Source organism: Pelophylax lessonae (assembly GCF_965119305.1).
Source record: "Pelophylax lessonae genome assembly, chromosome: 5".
Taxonomy (NCBI): domain Eukaryota; kingdom Metazoa; phylum Chordata; class Amphibia; order Anura; family Ranidae; genus Pelophylax; species Pelophylax lessonae.
In genome coordinates, this window is record NC_138772.1 from 499,057,051 (window position 1) to 499,075,028 (window position 17,978).

At 43.4% G+C, this 17,978-nt stretch overlaps 1 protein-coding gene across 7 annotated transcripts in view; it reads right to left on the reverse strand.

Moving 5' to 3' along the window:
- The window catches only part of SYBU (syntabulin), an 89,507-nt gene that overhangs the window by 13,564 nt on the left and 57,965 nt on the right, over positions 1-17,978 (reverse strand). For 4 of the 7 annotated variants that reach the window (XM_082259770.1, XM_082259767.1, XM_082259769.1 and 1 more), the window contains exons 5-6: positions 7,986-8,009; positions 1,316-1,421 (exon numbers count right to left, since the gene is read on the reverse strand). In XM_082259770.1, the coding sequence (XP_082115896.1) occupies positions 1,316-1,421; positions 7,986-8,009 (130 nt within the window). The remainder of the gene's footprint in view (positions 1-1,315; positions 1,422-7,985; positions 8,010-17,978) is intronic. The other 3 variants (XM_082259771.1, XM_082259768.1, XM_082259766.1) reach the window with 1 other exon arrangement.

A 17,978-nucleotide genomic window follows, 5' to 3' on the forward strand; every position in this document is an offset into this window, starting at 1 on the left:
AAACACAAACCTCTAAAAGTAAAAGTCAAGTGTTCCCAGATTCAGAGTACTGACCTGTCACCATGCATTCTGTCCCCCTTTCCTCAAAATTAGGAACATAAATGGGAGGAGGGATAAGAGGCCGAAGGCCCATCTAGAAGTTTTGTGAACATTTTATTAAACCTGACTGTAACATACTATGTAGATCTCAGACTGTCGCAAGGTTTTCTGGAGAGCATTGGTTGTTTGACAGATTTAAAAATCAAATTTTAATGGTAAGAGCAAAAGTTTTTATTATGCTCTATGTATTGTGCCCAAGGTTTGCATACAGTCAAATTGGAGAACTTTGACCTCCTACATTTATTGCAGGGCTGCCAGTTTTCTTAGCCTAAAGCCTCGTACACACGCAACGATTGTTGGCCGTGAATTTTCGGCTTGTTAGTATGATGCTTCCGACAACCGACTCCGACTTTTCGGCCGAACAAAATCTGGTGTGCAGGCTATAAAATTTTTGTTGGCCATCAACAGAACGGCCGATTTTCCGTCAGTCAGTACAGATTTCGGCAGACAAAAATCTGATGAGCAAGACTGGGCATGCTCAGAGAAGAAAAAACACACGGAAAGTAAACCAGCACATGACATCACTTCTGAAGTTGGTTTTTGTTGGCCAAGAAAATTCGTGTGCAGTCTAGAGCACATTTCAACCAACACAACAACACTAGACAAAAGACGGCCGATCCGTCGGCCGATAAACGTTGCGTGTGTACAAGGCATTAGTCAACTGGATGGAACTTGCTAACCCTTTGGAAGTTCAGGTCCAGCTATTGAAGATCACCATCATTATAAAAAGGTAAAAAACTTAAATGATTTGGAATCAACAAAGTATTCACTGGGCTTCTAAGGTGGAACGAAGAGGCTCTGAGCCGGCTCCCACCCACGTCAAACTGTGACGTGCCATTGTGTCTGTGCAAGGGCTGCATATCCATCCACTTCTATGGGCTGCCTGCATGCAGCTTCAGGGTGGATGCACATGCATCTACCAGCAGGTCTCTATAGAGGGACGGGTCATCTGTCTGAATGAGCTCTTAGATGCATTTCATTTGTGTTCCACTTTATCTTAAAATGGAGTGTAGATTGACCTTTAAGTCAATCAAAATTTGATTTCTTAAAACAAAAATAAATGATTGCAAGGTTTAGTAAACCATAGCAGCCAGTTAAAATTAATTTTCTGACGGTTAAAAATTGAAGAGTGTAAGTTTTTTGGCTGCTGTGTAACTACGGGTCACTTTTTAATATTAAGTTCTGTAAAACTGCAGACATATGAATTAATTCTTACTTGCGTGAAAAGGAGTTTTTCTTTCCGCCAGACGCAGCGCTCATATGGACCTCTGGTGCGGATATACTGCCAGTACTACTCGACGAGCTGAAATCTGCTTCACTTCCTACATCCAAAAATACAGAGATAAACATTTTAACTGCCAAAAACCTGTGCAAAAAAGCATAAATTATTCATTTCTCCCAAAAAGAAACCTAGTATGAATGCTTTTTTGTATGTCACATTTAATATACAAAATAAGAATCGTTGTTGAAATGAATTTGCTGGGAAATGAGTGGAGAAAGTACATGTGGATTAATAATTTAAATAGTGTATTAGATTTAATATTCCATCTGTAAATAACCACCTTTGTGTGTGTATTCTGTCATCTTGCAGCCATTGCCACTGTGCTCCACATAGAAAGAAAGACATTTCACTGAGAGAAAACAAGACAAAAAGAGACCTACCCAAATCGTTGAATCAACACACCTGTCCGTGTTCCCAGAAACTGCTGCCAAATATAAACTATACAGCTTATAAACAACTTTAGTGCATAAATCATAAAACCTAAAATCTGTTTAATAGAGATACTAACCAAGGAACCCCCCTCCCCCAAGTCAATGTTACACACAGCGACATATGGGCCCATGTGCAAGACCAAATTTTGTCCCCCAACCCCCCCGATGCAACTGCTGGCTAAAACATGCATTTCCTGTGTGTGAACTTAGAGGCCAGTTTTATACTGTGGCTTAGATCAAAACTGGGACCCCCTCCCATTGTCACCCAAAGATCAATTGCAGGTATGGTATAGTGTTACACTGGTCAGCACAGGCGACGCCTTGCCCAATTTGAAGTCACGGCCCCACCTCTTCACCTTGTCTACTCCGATAACACTTTGCATTCATTGATAAAATGCAGAGCACTTATTGAATGGTGCCTGTGCTAATTGGAAAAGAGGAATTTTGACTTACCTGTAAAATCTGTATTCTATAGTACAGTACAGAACACATGCAAGTTATTCATGCACCATGGATTAAAGGATTGTACCATCAGGTGATTGAACACTGGTAAAGCTTTTGAGAGGGTGCCTCTCTAACTCTAAGCTACTCAAGTCCTACATTTCGTAGCACGTAATAAAGACTAACCAAAGATACAAGGGAGGGTGACATGTTGCCTATATTCCATGATATGAAATTTGTAGGCAAATCAAAATTCTTCCTCCAATCGTACAGTACAGACACAGGCAAAGTATTTAGACCTTTGGATGAACCAAAGCAATGAATGAGAAGGGTGGGCAACACCTAGGTAAAAAGAACTGTGCCAACAGGCCCAACAACAAGGGGCAACAGACCCATCTTCAGTGTTGCTGCAAGAACCTTGCGGCTGAAAGTTGCATCCATAGAAAATTGGATATCCATCTGTTAAAACTGAAGGACTCATGGAGTGGGGTAGGATTATAGGGGAGGTGTCAAATGGGCATGCCTTCAAAAGTTTGCCAGTGTCCAATCACCTGATGGTACAAGCCTATAACCCAAGATCTATGAATATTTTGCCTGTGTCCTGTACTTTATGATTCACATATTTAATTTTCTTCCAACAACAAGGGGGCAATATAGATTCCAGTTATGATAGGTTTTTTTAGTCAGCCATATTGCCTCTTTTATATTTTTATTATACTTACTGCCATGTTTTATATATAAAGGTTATATTTGTTTGCATCCTACTACACTCATTCAACAATTACTACTTTGTAGAAATTGTGTAGTTTGTGAAAGATCATGACATCACCTCCTCTCCATCTCATCCAATCAGAAAATGCATTGTATTCATTGAAAGAAAAAAGGTGTTTTGTGAATGGTGGAGGTGCTTAGTGAGCAACCCCCAGTGGTCAATATACAGCAGGGCTGCCACTCAGCACTGGAGATCACTGTAGAAGCGGCAACTACTACAGCGATTGTCAACCTGCGTCCCCCAGGTATGAGATATGCATACTAAGGGCTCAAAATGTCAAGTCCTGAGCTACTAACCAGATCTAAAGGGTTACTTGCCACCAGTTACCCCACCCATCCCTGAACATTCCCTCGTAAATTATTATTTAATTCACCCTCTCTACACACTGCACCCCTGTATATACTTACTCTCTTTTCCCCAAGTACACATTTTTTTACTCTATCCACCATGCTGTGCACACTGCCCCCTATCAGTGGCTTGTATACATGTATGTCTGTACACACAGTACGGGGGTTGGCAAGAGGGCACAGGGCAGGCAAGGTGGCACAGTATTGGGGTCACTGCAGGCAGTGCACTAGGCAGAGCTCCCCCATCCAAGCACTGTACACAGTCACTAAGATCTCCTGCTCCCCACACAGCACACACTGGAGCTGAAATCTGATTCCCTTACACATTTTGTAGCCAGGCTGTGCACAGTGTATAGCTGGCTACTATGTTTAGTTCTGACCTGTGAAAATCCATGGTCAGAATGGCAGCTCAGTTGCAGCAGCCAGCTGTACACTATGCATATGGTAGCTGTGTGTAATGGAATCAGATGGGAAGGAGCTCTTCGTGCCTGTGCTCAAGCTGTGTGCCATGCAGGAATGGGAGACTGGCAGTGCAGCATTAGGAGCTGTGTAGGGCTTTTGGGGGGGGGGGTAGCCCCCCTAGATCTAGCCACAATCCTACCCCACAGCTGCTGTATGTGTGGATAGGATGTATATTGCTCTGATCTCTGCTGTCCTCTTGTTCATCCCCTGTGATCGGAGCAGTACACACCCCACCAACAAAAGCAGCAAAGGCTCAGCCTTTGAGGTTTTTCCTTGACCACCTGCAAGAGGAGCGCCAACAAGTGTGTGTGTGTGTGTGTGTGGGGAAGGGGGGGGGGAATGGGCTCTTCCCCCTACTGACACCAACGATGGGGGCGCTCTTCCCCCTACTGACACCAACTACTGGGCCCCATTTCCCCCTACTGACACAAAATATGGGGCCCTATCCCAAAAAAAAAAAAAAAAAAAAAAACCTAATGACGAGGCACTATTCATCCCACTGATACCAACAATGGGGCACTATTCATTCAAATATTACCAATGATGGGGCACTATTCCTCCCATTGGCCAGAGTCTACCCTCCCTGAAGTCTGAAGGACAGGAATCTGGCCCTTTGTTTACAAAGTTTGGGGACCCCTGTTCTAAAGAAGACTGCGAACAGGCAGGTAAGCTTGTTTTATAGCAGAAGAGACATTGCATGTTTTTTTCTGCAATATAGAGGCCGCTTCTCACATTTTTTTTTTCCACTTTAGTTCCTCGGTAACCCAATTTGTTAAAGCCCCAAACTAACTCCCTTCTCCCCTTTTTAATTTTTTTCTTAAACAAAGTTTTTCTCTTACATAACAAACAGTCCATACAATATTAAAATTTTTCAATTTTATCATAATACGAATATAACTTTCCCTTTTTTTTTTTACTCTTTTTTTACATCAGTAGTTTTGCCTGGAAAAATAAAATCATATACATCATCAGGTGTTCAGAACTTGTTAAACTTCACACAATGTAGAGAAACAACGTATTAGTGCAAGGATCTGCCTGACATTCAGGTAATTGGCTTTTTTCATTCGTCACCAACAGCAGCCTTTCTGCTTTAAGCAGCAGACTTGCATCTGATCCCCCCCCCACCTTTAATTGTCCCCCTTCAGGGTTTGTGATATGGAAGTACATTGGAGGCGGAATCCGCCTGTTTGCAGGGATGTGCCGCATATCAATTCTCTCGCTGTCGGCAGAGCGCACATCCTAGGCTGGTGTTGTCATGGAGACAGACGTTAATGCATCCTTTTTCCTCGCAGGTCAAGTAAGCAAATGAAGTCAGCTCCATGACAACAGAGAGCAAAAAAGGAAAGCCGGAGCCTATCAGAGGACAGGCAGTGTGCCGCAGCTGTTCAGCTGAAAGGTAACAATTTATATTATGGGCTGTCTACTGAGCAGAGGTTAAAAGATAATGGCTGCCGTAATGAAAAGAAGCCATTTCATAAAGAAACAATGAAGCAATCAGCTTTGGCCGATCCTTCCAAGCTGCGTCCTCTGAAAATACAATTAAATTTGGATCTGGTGAAAAACCATCCCACTCCACCATTACAAGAAATCTGTAGGCACTTTTTAAAAGTAAGCGATTATTGCTGATATCTTTCTGAAAATGTTATCTGCCTGGCTGTCACTTTGATCCTCTGGCTTCAGTATTATGAGCCACCGATCTATACTTACAAGTAGTTGTAAACCTCTAAAATGAAAAATGTACAAAAACATGTCCTTCTATAGCAGAGGTCTACAAACCATGGCCCTCTAGTTGTTCAGGAACTACAATTCCCATCATGCCTAGTCATGTCTGTGAATGTCAGTTTTTACAATGCCTCATGGGATGTGTAGTTCTGCAACAGCTGGAGGTCTGTAATTAGGAGATCCATGTTCTATAGTGTATATTTGCCTCTATGCTATCTGCACGAGTCACTTCTGTAAGTCTATGCCAACATTAGGCAGTACCACTAGGACGCACCCCCCCCCCTCTCCCCACCCCCATCACCATACACAGCAGGTGATGGGCAGCCTCAGCTGTGCATGTTTCCCTATGAGACTGTGTAGAGGGGGTGTGTGACCATTCCCTACACTCAGGTCTCATATTACACTCAGCTTTCTGCTGAGTAGTGTGTGATACCACATCTCTGCCTTCTGGTGCTGAGAAATGCGGTGTAGATTCTGGACTTTGAACTGATGTAGAAGAGAGAGAGCCGCAGATAAAATGGGTACAAGGCCCCTTTAACACTTGTACAACCTGAAAGTCACACGACTTTGACACGACTTGAAGCAATGCCTGTATAATCTTAAGGTCAAGTCGCATCAAAGTTGGACCAAAGTAGTGCAGGGACTACTTTGAAGTTGTACAGATATGAACGGTACGCATGGGGTATGTCTTGTCATGCGAATTTGCAGTCCCAAATCACAGGCCAAGTCGAGCAAGTGTTAAAGGAGCCTTGTGTAGGAGGATTGGTTTGATCTTCACTTATGACCCGAGGCTAGTCACTTCACTTGCTATAATTTAAGGGTTTATAACTACTTTAGGTTTACAGATCACTTTACTTGCTGTGTTAAAGAGAGTCAGAAAGGACTGAAGCCAAAGGATTACCATGCAAATTGTGAAGTTAAAATCTGTGCTTAGTATAACCAGATCAAAATGAATAATTATAAATTAAAAAAAAAAAAAAATTAAATAAATAGAAACTGCATATACAAAACCTGATGGAAATAAAATCAAAATTAGAATATTTTATGTGGCGCTTTCATAAAATAAATTCCCACCATGCACCCGGTGTATTATGTCCAACAAATACGCTCCAAAGTCCTCCCAATTCCTTGTGCTGTGCTTCAGCATAGGAAGTGAGACTCCTCTGACTCTCCACCACCAAAAAAGCATTTAGCAACTCAGGATTTAAGGAGGTTAAAATACTTTATCCCAATACAGGATAACTAAACATGTCTGCTACAATCCTATTCATAACGTTTAATATTCCAGATCCCCTTTGATATAAAATGTATAAAATGAAAGAAGGTTCCAAATGATGCAGATAATCCAAGACATTAAAATTTAAACAAAATAGTAAAATTATTTGTATAATAAAAGACGCACAAAAAAAATTCTTCCATGAAGTCCTAGGACGTGATAGGGTCAATGTCCTATGCTCCTCCCTACGTGTTTAGTCAGAAAAATTGTCGGAAACGCCTCATATACTATTCTAAAGCATGAGTATTGCAAAACAGCTAATCAGTACTCTGTCTAATTTGCAATTGTACATAACCATGAATGCAGCCATATTTGCTTATTACACATGCAGGCTCCGCTTCCTTTTACAGCTGCCCATACTAGAACAGACCAGGCCATAAAGGACTTCTACATCAGTGGTTCTCAACTCCGGTCCTCGGGACCCACCAACAGGCCAGGTTTGCAAGATAACTAAATTACATCACAGGTGATCTAATTTGCTGCTCAGTGATTGCAGTATTCTAGTCTGCATCCCCCAAGGTAATACTTAAAATCTGGCCTGTTAGTGGGTCCCGAGGACCGGAATTGAGAACTACTGTTCTACATAGTCATGACAAAGGCTTCATGCACATGGCCACAAGAGCGCATTTAGCATGCTTGGAGCGTCAATTGATGGTGTAAGAGAGCCAAAAGTTGGGCGTACAGCTTCTCACTGCAATGAATGGTGGTACGCTGCTATAGGAGGGTTTGCATGGATGCTTGAGTAAAATCACACATGCCCACAACCTTGAAATGTAGAATGTGTGTGTTCAGTTTATGCAAGGATTGGTGTAAAATATTGAATAGCATCATAGTGCTAGTCATTTATTGCAACAAGAACCTGTAGCACCCTGGAGCTGACTATTCACGCGCCATGCATGCTGTGGCCGTGTACACGAAACAGCAGACCGAAATAACCAGCCAAAGTAAGGTCAGCAGCACATTACAAGTGCAAACGGATACAGCCCTCAGTTGACAGCATCTCCTAGGATGGACGTTTAATATTTAACTAGATCTCTCTTAGCTTTAAAGGCTGGGTAAACTCCTAAAGGAAAGATACTCAGGAAAGGATTAAAATGGCAGTATGACAAGATCTGTACAAGCTGGCCTGTTTTTGACCGAAACAGGAACTCACCTCGCATCTTGAATGATTGTGGGCCTATAAGAAACAAAGACACAAGTACAAAAGAACAGAAGAGAAGGTTAGTAGAACATAAAGGTGTGATGTGGAATGATGACACAAGGACCATGGCCATGACTATACACGGATCCACAATACAGAGATGGAATTAGTACAGACAACATGGCACAAATGCCTAGGTGTATCCACAAAGCACAACTAACATTTCCATGGACAATGGAAACATTAGGCAACAGGGCAGGTAAATCAACAAAAAACTGCTAAAGCCCCGTACGCACAATAAGAAATTCGGCCGGGAAATTTCGTCCGACGACCAATCTGCCGATTTTCGGCTTGTTAGTATGGTGCTTTCGACAGCAGACTCCGACTTTTTGGCCGAAAAAATCCTGGTGTACAGGCATTAAAATTTTTGTCCTCCGTCAACACGCGTCCGATTTTCATCTAATTAGTACAGATTCCGACGAGGAAAAATCTTATGAGCAAGACTAGGCATGCTCAGAGATGAAAGAACACATAGAAAGCAATCCAACACATGACATCACTTCTAAAATAGAATTCTGTCGTATGGGAAAATTTGTGTGCAGTCTAGAGCACATTCCAACCAACAGACACCACTCTGGACAAAAGACGGATGACCGGTCGGCGGAAATTCGTTGCGTGTGTACGAGGCTTAACAGTGACCCCTTTGGTCACCTATGTAACTCTTTCACTGATATTTTAAATAGTATTAGTAAAACTATCAGAATGTATCCATTAATGCTTTATTGGCTTCCCAGAATACTACCAGATATTACGTTGAGAGTAGGAGTGACAACATTGGGAGCCAAATACTTGACAAATGTGTAAAGAGGGGCACCTACTGTAATAAAATAAAAAAAAGGATTAAGAAACTGGTCAATATTTATATTTTTTTTACAATTTTGGATAGGGTGGGGGAGGTTTCATATTTCTGGTCTATGGGGAATATATCCAGGGGGGGACACATACAGCAAAAGTTAACAGAGGTTCTACTCCTTTGCAATTCAAAGCTTGGCACCTGCTACAACCCAATTCAAAAATGGTTCAACATTTTCCAACCTTGCCAAATATTTTCTAACTTTTCTAAACAGAAATGAAAGTGATCAAAAATGCCCACTCTAAAGTCTTCATAGATCGAACAGATACATTCCAATTCTTGATTGGACATTGAAAAGCTACTACCACTCACATGTGGATGTGTACTTTATTAGCAACTGTATAAAGTCCTCTTGGTAAAAGTTTAAAGTATTAAACTCCTCACCTGATCATCAATTCAGCACCAAACAATCACCCCCCTGGTGGAGCGATGAGTCCGTATTCTGCTGTTTTCAAGCAGTACAGGCTTCAGCATTTAGCTCTTCTTGGAATGTCAAATGTCTGGGCCACTCACTGCACTCAATGTTTTTGCTTACCACTCCTTAGATCACAAATGAGTTCTGTAGTGATATAGGTGCTTGCGGAAAGAACCACAGCACCGGGACTGGGGTTTGGGGGGCGACGCCCACACATTTGCCACTCCCAAAAAAGGTCAAACACTTAAGACATTGTCAGAGCTTCTACTGCTTGTTGACTCCAATCCTTCCTTGCAAAACATTCATTTTGGGTCATCCACTGCTCCTCTCAACCACCTGGGTTATTTTTGCTGTTTTTTTTTTTCTTTATTAAGCCTAAATTACAAAATTGAATGATGTCTACTAAGAAAATATTCTTCAGTTGCATTCAGTAAAAATGATGGGAAAAAAAAAAAAAAAGAAAATATTAGTGTTGCACACTTGCTACCCAATTATAAAAAGGTTTAGAATTTTCCAACCTTGCAAGTTATTTTCAAAGTAAACCGAATGAAAAGTAAATAAAAAATGTCCAAAAACTCTAGTCTTCATAGATATGGCTGGAATTACCATTTATATGTGGAGGTGTCGTTTTTATGCAGTTGTATAGAGTCCTCTCAGTAAAGGTTTAAACTGCCAAACTCCTAACTGGTCATCATGGTATATTTCATCCAGCAATATAACTAGTCCTACTGTTCCATTAGGCCACTTAAACTTTTAAAAAGTGTTAATTTCATAAAAAGTGTTCATTTCATACTAATGTAGGAGCTTGGCTGGGGAAATACAAGTGGACCTTTATTTTCTCTTATTTCATTTTCCGAATAACCCATATATAGCAGGTTGATAAGTTTGTGTTTGGTTTCAGGGGCCCAACACATTGTAAAACTAGTGTGGGTATCATGGTATAAATATTTAGATACATCGTTTAGAGACCGGTACATCATTTAGAGACATTTTACAGGAATGGCTTATAATGGGATCATTTGAGATGTAGTGTCTGAGGTGTAACACCATCCAAAACAGATATTTCAGATTTGGGTGGGTATACTGCTCTCTCTCATGCTTTTTCTTAGATTTTTGAGAGATTCCAACAAGGATACATTCCCACAGACATTTTATTTTCAGGCTCCTTCGATTCAATCCCTCATAGAGTTTGTCACCGTTATTTGTGCCATAGGGAAAAAAAAAAGTGGTGGGGAGACCTTTCTTCTGGAGTCCCTGAGTGGTGAGAGAAGCCACCATGTGACTTAACCTTCCAGTACCCACACAAAAAGCAGAAATATTAATTTTGGGTAGAGTTGACCTTTTAAGTTCTTGATCGTGAAAAGCCTTAATCTAGTTAAACTTTTTATATCTGTTCTCTTTTTTTATTTAAACCAGAAGCTTTCCAGTAAAAGGTCTTTAATTGTTGGACATGAAAAGTAAAATCTATTTTGGTGGGCACACCCTTCCTTGGCTTTTGTTCTTCACTTAAATTTGACTGCAGCCTCCCTTTCCTCTTTATTTAGAGGCAGACACAGAATCATCTTAAAGGAAAGGAAACTTGTGGTGAGTAATTCTGGAACCTGCTATTGTTTGCCTCTTTCTAAAAATACGAGTTACCTGGCTGTTGTGCTTATCCAGAAACTTCAGTACTAGGAGTCACGGACACGGGACAAGAATGTGTTTTCAGTAGGAACCCAGCAATGGTAGGTACCTACTGATTACATGGCAGGCATACTCTAAACTTGTCTGATTGCGTCTTTATTTTTCATCTGATGGTCAATGGAATTTAAAAATAAAAACATCTAAAAAGGCTACTATGTGAAAATCTAAACAAATACTAAATTCAGTTACTAGGTTTTGCACAAGCCTCATAGAAAGAAACAAAAACATTACCTTAAGAGCCGGTTCACACTGCCGCAACCAGTAAAGTCGCCTCATAAGGGGCGACTTTTAGCGCGGCTTCTGCGCGACTTGTGAATTATTTTACGCGAGACGACTTTGTGGACTTTGTATTTGGCCAATCAGACTATGATGTGTTGTGACCTAATTTCCCTTTCCTTTTGCTGGCATTTATCGGGCATTTTTTGGGCGTCTTTGGAGGCAGGCATGTCTTTAGTGTCTGGGGGGTCTAAAAAGTGTACCTGTGAAGTTTCATCTCTGTAGCATGTCCAGAACCAGAAAAAAAAAGATACATTTTTCTTATAATTTTTATGAGCACATGAATATGGCTTCTCTCCACCTGGGCATTTTTCTTGCAGGCATTTATCTGGCATTTTTGGAGGCAGGCATGACTTTTTTGGGGGGTTCTGGACATGCTACAGAGATGAAACTTCACAGGTACACTTTTTAGACCCCCCAGACACTAAATCCAAAAAAAGTCATGCCTGCCTCCAAAAATCCCCGATAAATACCTGCAAGAAAAAACGGCCAGGTGGAGAGAAGCCACATTCCTGTTCTAATAAAAATTATAAGAAAAATGCTCTTTTTTTCTGGTTCTGGACATGCTACAGAGATGAAACTTCACAGGTACACTTTTTAGACCCCCCAGACACTAAATCCAAAAAAAGTCATGCCTGCCTCCAAAAATGCCCGATAAATGCCTGCAAGAAAAAATGCAAGGTGTAGAGAAGACACCACACTGCTGTATTAATAATAAGAAAAAAATGATATTTTTTGGGGTTCTGGACATGCTACAAAAAATGCATCCAAAAAAAGTCATGCCTGCCTCCGATAAATGCCTGCCAGCAAAACAGCCAGGTGTAGAGAAGCCATATTCATGTGCTACTAAAAATTATAAGAAAAATGCTCTTTTTTTCTTGTTCAGGACCATTTTTATGGAAAGTCGGATCACAAGTCGCTTCAATTAAGATAAGGAGGCGACTCCCATTAAAGTATATGGGACAAGTCGGATCACAAGTCGCCTCAAAGTAGTACAGGACCCTTTTCTGAAGTCGGAGCGACTTCAGTAGTGCCAATTAAGACGGCACTGATTGATTAACATTGCTTTTGTTATATCAAGCGACTTGGGGCGACTTGAGGGCACACAAGTCGCCTCACAAGTCGCGCTAGTGTGAATGGGCTCTTACCTTCCCTGTCTGAGCTAAATCCTCCTTCATTTGTGTCTCACATGCTTCCACTCCCAGACACTGCAGCTCACAGTGGGAGGGTTTCAGCAATAGTGGCAGTCCAATCCAGAAAGCAATGGGCAGGACAAAGTATGGTTAGGTGACGATTGACATGATACAGGCTTGTGAATCAGCAGTGAAAATGCTGACCCACTGTAGTGAAAACAGACACAGCATGCAGGAGGGTGGCAACCATTCTCCGAATTCAGGAATAGCCCAGCATTGATACCACAGCATCACAGAAAGCTGCCTTAGGTGGACTTTGCTGGCAGGATCAACAGGTATTTGTAGAACTTTCCAGGGCAACAGAGAAAACTAGGTGGATGGATTTGTATTTAGTGCTGCAGCCTGTTTATTGGGAGGCCAAAGTTCTACCTTCTCTAAAAAAATACATGCATTCTTTTTTATAGATTCAATCAAAAAACAAATGGATTATCAGACTAGAGAATCAGCAAAGAAAACATGGACTGTGATGCACAATATTTAAAACCCCACTGCATTTAAAAGATATTAGTTTTGGAAAGAATGGTGGCAGGTTAGAGCTCTGTCAGATTTTGATTACCACCGGTGACATCGTTGGGGTCTCATTTCCTAACTGCTCGCTGACTGGTGCCCATCCGGTTTACACCCAGAGAAAAGAACCACGCCTGAGGCTGACTGTGCCTGCAATCCTTTTGCCATTAAATGTCCTAAGGTAGCTGTTGGTCACCTGGGTACCAATATTTAATTAGGATTAGTAGCAATAGCTTTACACCAGCACCCAGACCACAAAAAAAAAAAAAAAAAAAAAAAAAAAAAAAAAAAAACAACACACACACACAGAAAGACTAGAACTTGTTTCACTAACCAAAATGAAAGTAAAAGCTTTAAACTAAAGCCAGACTTTATTAGGAGGGGATTTTGATCCTGCAGCACTGCAATTGGCTGTACAGTGCTGACATTATTGGGAGGCTGTCCAACTGGCTCCCAATGGTCACTAGTTGACAATGAGCTGTTGGTATCTGTTCGGGTCACAGTTCTGGTGGCGTAACTGAAGCATGGCCCAGAACAAGACAGCAATGCATATACTGTATGTGGTCACTGGGTGTTCTCGATCACCCACTCTGCCACCGCAGTTATGGACTTATACCTGTACAGGTATGCCTGGGCAGCCAAAGCTTAGTTAGTGAGAAGGGCTGAGTCTGCATTATGACCTGTAGTGTTTCAGTAAAGATTCTTGAACTGTTCAAATGTGCAAGGTAGAAAAGGAGAAGAGCACACTGCCACCCTAGCATAATACAGTTTTTATTAGGAAGAAGCAGAAAGCTTGTTAAAATACAACTTACATTTAGGAGTACAAATTAGGCGCTTTTAGATCTATACCCCTCTCCTGGATCACCAATGTAAGAAGCCGACAGCCTCTACCTCCAGCCCCAAGCTGCGGCTTCTGGGTCCTCCTCTGTAGAACTCTGGGCTTGTGGACTGGAGTGCACCTGCACCCGGTCCAGCCGGCGATGCACTCGAACATAGGAGATGACCTGAGGAAGGAGGCCACGCCTCCAAAGCACATTGTCATAGCAACCAACTTAGTCGTGCATCAACCGACTTATCTTTCTCTCTCCCGGGAGTTCCCCACTCCCACGTTCGAGCGTAGCGCTGGCTGGTCTGGGTGCAAGCGCACTCCAGTCCACAGGCCCAGAGTTCTACACAGGAGGACCCGGAAGCCACTGCTTGGGTTTGGAGGTGGAGGTGGAGGCTGTCGGCTTCTTACAGCGGCGATCCAGGAGAGGGATATAGATCTACATGCCACACTCTTCAAACACCTAATTTGTACAAGCTTCCTGCTTCTTCCTAATAAAAACTGTTTTATGCTAGGGCAGCCGTGTGCTCTTCTCCTTTTCTACCCTGTGCAGATCTTCTTGTTCACTGCCCAGTGGAGGTTTAGAAGAGCTGCAATGACCTGGCAGTGGAAGCCTTTCTCAAAGGACTATCAGCCTATTGTAATGTGAAATACTGATCAGCACATGAACTGGTGATTTTTATTGTTCTTGATTGAACTGTTCAAATGCCTGGTCTAAAGTCAATAAGAGGCATGCTGGAACATAAAATGTGGCATTTTAGAAAAACAGGGCCTATAAGACACTCCCTGGGTACAGGATAAAAGCCACTATCAAGGGTTAATTCGCCAGAAGAGTTGGAGCAGGAGAGTAGTTGTCACGGGTTACCAGAGTGGTGGGAATTTATGGCAGCTGTTCAACCTAGCATGGTGCCAGGCAGAAGTAAAAAAGGTCTTCTGGTAGCGAGGGGGGGGGGGGGGTGGGGGTCAGTGTTTTGGCTCCCTCCCTAGTGGTTGGTTCCCGAAAAGGCCCAAATCCGCGATATGGAAACCTCTTGTACCTGACTGAAAGGTATAGGACAATGAAGGAATTGCACACATGAGGTCTGTGCTTGTGTACAGTGGAACCCCATTTTATTACTTGGAGTGAAGTGGCAGAGATACGATGGTCTGGAGGAGAGGACATAGGCACAGCAATGTCCCTCCTAAATGCAACATACAAGTAAATTATGTAGTGGCATGGGACGGTATATTCACAGAGGAACTCTGTATATTGCATTATTGCACACAGTGTAAGGCTCATCTCTAAGCCAGGGTTTTACCTTAACATTGACTTTCATATGACTGCGGCCTCACCTGGCCCCAGGCATTGATGAAAATGTACACAAGAGGAGAGTAGAAGTACCCCCACATGTGCAAGGCGAGCAGATCCCCCCCAAGCAGACTCATGTCAATGGAGTCCTAAATGTAAAGTAAATCAAATATTATAACTATCTGAGTTTGACTGAAGATCAGCCCTTTGTAATTTCTAGTACAGCAGAGCACAGGCTGGTGTGCTGCATGCACACGCTACAAGGAATACGCTAATGGGAGGACAGAAAAGCTCATTGTTCTGCTGCTCCCTCACTTTCCAATCACAAAACAGAGACAGGGAGGTGACCAGGCTGTGTTGACCCTGCATTCACTAAATCTGGTCTCCCACAGTACGCAGAACATGGAAATGCAATTATTTTAGTAAATATAAACTGCTAAATACCTTTTCTCATCAGCAGTTAGAGCAATCCTGTGATTTCTATCAGTGTCTGGTTAAAGCTTGTAGGAGGAGTTTTCATACTACTCCGGCTGTCCTATGAGGCTGCAGGACCCCTAAACCTTCTGTCTGGACAGGGCCGATTGGCCCTGTGATCCTGTGCCGATCACATGCACCCTCCCAGGAAGAAAAAAAAAAAGAAAAAATTAGTCTTTAGCAATACACACCAAACTGAGCATGTGCAGCTTGTCCCCAATGCTCTCTTCTAGCAGGAGATGTATTAGGGGCAGTAAAAGAAGGGGAGGATCAGAGGAGACCTGATCAAACAGCCTTTTTTTTTCCCCCAAAACATTTTATTGAGAAATAAAGGAGCATTACAGGAAAAAAAGACCATATGCAAGAATACAGGCATGGAACAGTAAACAACAACAATTGAACATTAGAACAGGCGACAACCCCGCCATCAAATATAAGTGAAAAAAGGACTAAAGTAGAAAGGACAAACCAGGGACAATGTAAACCAGGAATTACACAGAGTGGTCAGGGTGTAACATGTTTCTCATGTAGAGCAACTGCGAACTTGGAAGGTACCCAAAAATGAGGAGGATCAGGCCTATATTCCGAGGGTCTAGATTGGTAAGGAATCTGAACTAGGGATATGGATACCATAAAAGTCAAATGAGCCCTAAAAAAGGGACAAGCTACATGAGAGGGGCATGACATAGCACATGTCCATGCTCTGGGCTCTATGGGCCCAGGCACGGGGAGGGAGAGGTGTCAAGAGAAGGGTGGATCCTGAGTTAGATGATTTAGGTAGCATAAAGGTGCGCACTGTTTGGGCCAGCCAAACAGCGAGGTAGCACTTAGGAAGGTAGGGGAAGGGGTAGGGGCAGGTGGCAGGGAAGGAAATGCGGGAGCAGGGGGGGGGAAACTAGAAGGAGAGAGAGGGTAGGGGAAGGGGTAGGGGCGGGTGGCAGGGAAGGAAAGGCGGGAGCAGGGAGGGGGAACTAGAAGGAGAAAGAGGGTAGGGCGTAGGGGGGGAAGGGGTAGGGGCGGGTGGCAGGGAAGGAAAGGCGGGAGCAGGGGGGGGAACTAGAAGGAGAAAGAGGGTAGGGCGTAGGGGGAAGGGGTAGGGGCGGGAGGCAGGGAAGGAAAGGCGGGAGCAGGGGGGGGGAAACTAGAAGGAGAGAGAGGGTAGGGCGTAGGGGAAGGGGTAGGGCAGGTGGCAGGGAAGGAAAGGCGGGAGCAGGGGGGGAACTAGAAGGAGAGAGAGGGTAGGGGGAAGGGGTAGGGGTGGGTGGCAGGGAAGGAAAGGCGGGAGCAGGGGGGGAACTAGAAGGAGAGAGAGGGTAGGGGAAGGGGTAGGTGGCAGGGAAGGAAAGGTGGGAGCAGGGGGGGAAACTAGAAGGAGAGAGAGGGTAGGGCGTAGGGGAAGGGGTAGGGGCGGGTGGCAGGGAAGGAAAGGCGGGAGCAGGGGGGGGGGGGAGAAACTAGAAGGAGAGAGAGGGTAGGGGAAGGGATAGGGGCGGGTGGCAGGGAAGGAAACTAGAAGAAGGAGAGAGAGGGTAGGGGGAAGGTGTAGGGGCGGGTGGCAGGGAAGGAAATGCGGGAGCAGAGGGGGAAACTAGAAGGAGAGAGAGGGTAGGGGAAGGGGTAGGGAAGGAAAGGCTGGAGAAGGGGGGGGGGGGAACTAGAAGGATAGAGAGGGTAGGGGAAGGGGTAGGGGCGGGTGGCAGGGAAGGAAAGGCGGGAGCAGGGGGGGGGGGGACTAGAAGGAGAGAGAGAAGAGAAGATGAAGAGAGAAAAAAAAAAAAAAGAAGGGGGGGGGGGTGAAGGTATGACCAAGGAAGTACGCCCACGAAATCAAAACTAAAGTTAACACCAACAAGCGTAAAGCAAGCAAGGAGGTTATGATTCCGAAGGTAAAAAACAAGTCAGATGCCATCAGAGAGCCCAAAGCAAAACAAACAGCCTTTATACACAATGCAGAGAATTACCCCTTTGGTTCCACCGTGAGTATAACAAGCATGCTATACTGCATATACAGACTGATTTTACTGCTGTGGGTTTAGAAACACTAACTACAGTAGAAAAAAGAAAGTCAGATCACCTGGCTGGCTGTGCTGTTAAACATCCCCCCAGTAGAATAAAGTCTTGCTTCTTTTGGTTATGGCAATGTGCGTGTACACGAACAATCCTGAAAGAGTCACAAGTGTGCCCGACACGGCTTCCCCAATACTAATCTGGCATCTTCTGTGCAGACAGGAAAAGCCGACATTGAAAGGAGCAGGAATTTGCCGAGGCCATCACAATGTTGTGTTAGAAGAGGGTGAATGGAGAACATTGTTACAGAATGGCAACATCCATCTCTATGTGACTTGTTTGAACAAGAGACGTTTCTAAAACAAAATATTTCCAACGCTATGACAAATAACTAAAACTGCTGCAGAGAGTGATTTTCCATGC